The 5,226-nt window shown below is 41.8% G+C and overlaps 1 protein-coding gene across 1 annotated transcript in view; it reads left to right on the plus strand.

Moving 5' to 3' along the window:
• Positions 1–5,093, plus strand: part of slc37a1 (solute carrier family 37 member 1) — a gene marked incomplete in the record, with an annotated part of 52,582 nt that extends 47,489 nt beyond the window's left edge. The window contains 2 exon segments of the mRNA XM_014031859.1: positions 57–121; positions 3,799–5,093. Coding sequence (XP_013887313.1) covers positions 57–121; positions 3,799–3,814 — 81 coding nt within the window.
• Between the last annotated feature and the right edge of the window lie 133 nt (positions 5,094–5,226).

Consider the following 5,226-nt stretch of genomic DNA (forward strand, 5'->3'; position numbering starts at 1 on the left):
GTGTGTGTGTGTGTGTGTGTGTGTGTGTGTGTGTGTGTGTGTGTGTGTGTGTATAGCTCTTGTTACAGCTTGTGGTAAAGGAGCTGACCTCGTCTAAATCTCGTCCCATCTCTGCTGTTGAGTAAGTCCTGCTTTTGTCTTTATTATCCTTCCACACTCTTACGATTAGCTGTTGCTCCAGCTGCAGTTTTAACCTCAGACTGTGATACAGACATTTGTTGTCATGTGGTTTCTACAAACATTTATCTTTGGAAACTGCGGTGTGTTACAATGGAGGAAACATTTTTCTTGATCTCCTGCCASTTTAGTAAGTTTTATCACTTCCAAATAAATGTTTATTTATAAATATTGTTTTAATTTTGTTAGAGTGAAATAAAAAACAACATGTTGCATAAAAGTTACAAAGTGATTTTGTTCTACTCCTTTTTAAAGAAACCTTTTGAATCTTTTATGCCTTTTTGGTAACTCTTAACTTCATCTCCCGCCACTGATTTTCTAAAGAGCTGAGATCTGGGGACCGTCTCAGCCACTCAATAAATTTAGYATTCACATGATCAGATTTCAGTGTTCTGAGGAAAGAAGGGTCTGGTCCAAGACAGTTTTGGCCTCATCTGACCACACAGCTTCTCCTAAACTGTTTCTAAATGAGCTAGATGCTCTCTGGAAAACTAATGATGGGTCTGTTCACAGGCTTTTTTACAGGGGGACCTTSAGTCCTTTACAGCACAGTTTATCTCCAGTGACATTCTAGGTCAGGTGACTGTGTTCCCAACTGCCTTCAGATCATTGACATGCTCTTCCAGTGTAGCTGTGGGCAGACCTCCTGCATGGGGCTCCAGATCAAGGGGTGGCTGGTGGTTGTTTTATGTTTCATCCATTTCAAAATAATGGCACCAGCAGTTGTCACCTTGCCACTAAACTTCTTGTTCATGGTTTTGTGGTCCATGTTATCCTTGTGCAGGTCTGCTGGTGAAGTCCTTTGACAGATCTTTAGTCTGTTCATGGTAGTGGAGAGGTTGAGGTGGAAGAAACCGATTCTGTAGACAAGTGGATGGATGGATGGATGATGAATGATGGATGGATAGATGGATAGATGGATGGATAGATAGATAGATGGATAGAGTGGGGAAAATAAGTATTTAGTCAGTCACCAATTGTGCAAGTTCTCCCACTTAAAAAGATGAGAGAGRCCTGTAATTGACATCATAGGTAGACCTCAACTATGAGAGACAAAATGTGAAAAAAAATTGAGAAAATCATTTTGTCTGACTTTTAAAGAATTTTTTTGCAAATAATGGTGGAAAATAAGTATTTGGTCAATAACAAAAGTTCATCTCAATACTTTGTTGTATATCCTTTGTTGGCAATGACAGAGGTCAAACGTTTTCTGTAATGGTGCGTTCACACCGAACGCGATTTCAGCGTCAGGAGCAGCAGGTTTACATACAAAGTCTATGGTGGACGCGCTTCAATCAACGTCGGGAAGTTCTGCGGCGCCTCAAGCGCGATTAGAGCAGCGCGATTTGAACGATTTGAACGATCTGAGCGTTCGACGCGCTGAGGCGCAAATCGCTGAAGTTAGAAAATCTGAACTTTTGCAGCTTGACGCGCCGCATCAACCAATCAGAGAGACTCCACTGTGTGACGTAGTGACATATTTCCTGACAGGACAGTTTACTGAATGATGTCCACTAACCTGAAACAGATGGAGAGGAGCTCTTTAGCTGAAATGAGTGCTGCAGTCGGTGTCCTGATCCGCAGCAATGCTTGACAGCGACTCATCAGACTGGAAAAATAGTCCTGAAAGCGAGCTGTGAGCCTCTACTCTGAATTATCTGGTGAATTAATTATGAATTAATTATCTGATGAACGTGACATGCTCTGGCTCTCTGTAAATAAAGCAAAGCCACTTCCTCGTCCGACATTAAACAGAGCCCGACAGAGGAGGGAGGGGCGGGGAGGCTCTGCCGTGCAGCGCTTCAAGAGCTGACCTGCGTCTGACCTCAAAGTGCACAAGCTTCAAACTTCAGCGTTGGCTGCGATTTTGAAGCTGAAATCGCRTTCGGTGTGAACGCAGCTTAAGTCTTCACAAGGTTAGCACACACTGTTGCTAGTATGTTGGCCCATTCCTCCATGCAGATCTCCTCTAGAGCAGTGATGTTTTGGGGCTGTCGGCGGGCAACACGGACTTTCAACTCCCTCCAAAGGTTTTCGATGGGGTTGAGATCGGGAGACTGGCTAGGCCACTCCAGGACTTTGAAATGTTTCTTACGAAGCCACTCCTTTGTTGCCCTGGCAGTGTGCTTGGGATCATTGTCATGCTGAAAGACCCAGCCACGTTTCATCTTCATTGCCCTTGCTGATGGAAGGAGGTTTGCACCCAAAATCTCACAATACATGGCCCCATTCATTCTTTCATGTACACGGACCAGTCGTCCTGGTCCCTTWGCAGAGAAACAGCCCCAAAGCATGATGTTGCCACCCCCATGCTTCACAGTTGGTATGGTGTTCTTTGGATGCAACTCCGCATTCACTTTCCTCCAAACACGACGAGTTGTGTTTTTACCAAATAGTTCTACTTTGGTTTCATCTGACCATATGACATTCTCCCAATACTCTTCTGGAACATCCAAATGCTCTCTAGCAAACTTCAGACGTGCCTGGATATGGACTGGCTTAAGCAGGGGGACACGTCTGGCACTGCAAGATCTGAGTCCCTGGCGTCGTAGTGTGTTGCTGATGGTAGCCTTTGTAACATTGGTCCCAGCTTTCTGCAGGTCATTCACTAGATCCCCCCTTGTGGTTCTGGGATTTTTCCTCACCGTTCTTGTGATCATTTTGACCCCACGGGCTGAGATCTTGCGTGGAGCCCCAGATCGAGGGAGATTAGTAGTGGTCTTGTATGTCTTCCATTTTCTGATTATCGCTCCCACAGTAGATTTCTTCACACCAAGCTGCTTGCCTATTGCAGATTCAGTCTTCCCAGCCTGGTGCAGGTCTACAATTCGGTTTCTGGTGTCCTCCGACAGCTCTTTCGTCTTCACCATAGTGGAGTTTGGAGTGTGACTGTTTGAGGTTGTGGGCAGGTGTCTTTTATACTGTTAACGACTTCAAACAGGTGCCATTAATACAGGTACACATAATATACACGTATATATGGACGTACGTATGTATATATGTACGTACGTGTATATGTACGTACGTATATATGTATATATACCATGTTATCCTTGTGTAGATCTGCTGGTGAAGTCCTTTGACAGATCTTTAGTCTGTTCATGGTACGTACGTATATATGTACGTACGTACGTATATATGTACGTACGTACCATGGGGTTATAGGGAATCAATGAATTGAAGCTTATGGACAAACAAATTCATTCTGACTGATTATCTCTTTAGAGCAGATTTCTTTCCTCCACTGTGTGACTTTGTTCCTGATCTGAACAACGTAACGTAACACATGTAGTCTCTCTAATATTCTTGTGCACAAACCATGTTAACTAATGTGCTCACATTTATTATTGCTGCACTATTTACTGCTGAGAGARCTGTGGATGCCTAAGACCACTGTTTTTCTCAACTCTTCATTGCAGACTATAATTTTCAGTGGTATCTGAACACAAGGTCCAATACCGTTCGTGCAGTACTGGACCAGTACCAGTAYCAGTTACTCCTATCAGTGCATCCTTAGAACAAACTGATTAATTGTGTGTTTGTTTTTAATGTTTGTCTGAAATTCCTGGTCAAATGTGTGCAAAGTTTCTGCTGCTGTTAATGTTTGTTTCTACTTTGCAGGTTGAAGGAGCATTGAGCACTTTGAGTACACTCAGATTCTGAAACACTTACACRTGCACTCATTCTAACACACATGCATTGAAGCATCGATTTACGTCTGAAGTGCACTATGGCTCTGCCAGAACCTGCTCTGTTCTGGATAAAAGACTTCAAACAGAGGAGAACCAATTCTGATGAAGAACTGAAGCCSCATCTGCTCAACCAAACCCACTCTGCCTCTCATCCCAACTCTACAGACGTACACTCCACTGGCACTCAGAGAGGAACTAAGGAATCACTGTTGTACCAACTTCCTTAGCTCTTATGTTTGGTTTCTGTAGGTTGAATAAACAAGTGCCTGTCAGTCCTTTTAAAMCTTAGTCTTTAGCCTAAAATCAGTCTGACTACAGTTGGAAATATGCTTACTAATGAAATAGGAGGAGGAAACCTTTAAAAAGGCCACAGCTTTTCTGAAAACATGTCAGAGTAGTTATTATGTCCTTAGACGTTTGAAAACCTTTAAATTTTGTGTTATGTTACCTCTGAGCAGGTCTACATCCTCATGGGTGGTCTGGGAGTTGGTCTTTGCTTTCAGATGTGTTGGAGGGGAAAACGTCACATGTGCTGCTCTAACAGGATACAAACAAGGTCCTGTTTGGGACCGATCATGTTTTCTTTGAGGAACAATTTTAAACAGAAAACAAGGTTTCCTTTTTTGATTTTTTACAGCCGTAGTGTCAGGATAATGCCATGATAATAGTTGTTAAAAAGATGGAGTTATTGTTGTTCTGTCTGAAAATCTGACATTTTAGATCTCTTCCTGCCATATTACGTCCWGTCTCTGACATTTGGACATGTCCAGGGTAACTGGTGCCAGCTTCTTGTTCTTCTAGAAGAAACAAACACTGTACATGTGTTTGTGGAAGTTGGTTTATTTATCTGAAATACTTTGCACATGTTACAGATGTTTGTATATTTTCATGTACTCTGTGCTGTTCTGTCTGTAAAWGTGGACCACTAAGACCCCTCTGAGCTGAAGCTGCTCTTCGTTGGTGCCTTACTTAACCAAACAGGTTTGTTTTAAATCACATGTTTGTTGTTCTTGTTTATACTTTTGTGATTTGTTTTGTTGTTGTAATGAAGGCACAAAGCTCTATTTTTCTAAGCTGGTATCTTTCATTTGTGAGTTTTTGGACCTGACATCTTGTGAATGTACTTGTGTAATTAGAACTTTAACCTGGGACACTTGGATTGATTTATTTAGGTATTTTTTATTTTTGTGCATATTGTTACTGAGGTGCAATATCAGTTTATTTGTTTTCTTTGTGATCTTGTACGATCAGACGTTTTCCTTTCAGTGAAAATTGTGAATGAAGCTACAATTCTTACGTTTTACAGACATTTTTGATTTTTATATTTATTTTATTCTGTTAATTTATTTGTTAATTT

Source organism: Austrofundulus limnaeus, unplaced genomic scaffold, assembly GCF_001266775.1.
Source record: "Austrofundulus limnaeus strain Quisiro unplaced genomic scaffold, Austrofundulus_limnaeus-1.0 Scaffold1336, whole genome shotgun sequence".
NCBI lineage: Eukaryota > Metazoa > Chordata > Actinopteri > Cyprinodontiformes > Rivulidae > Austrofundulus > Austrofundulus limnaeus.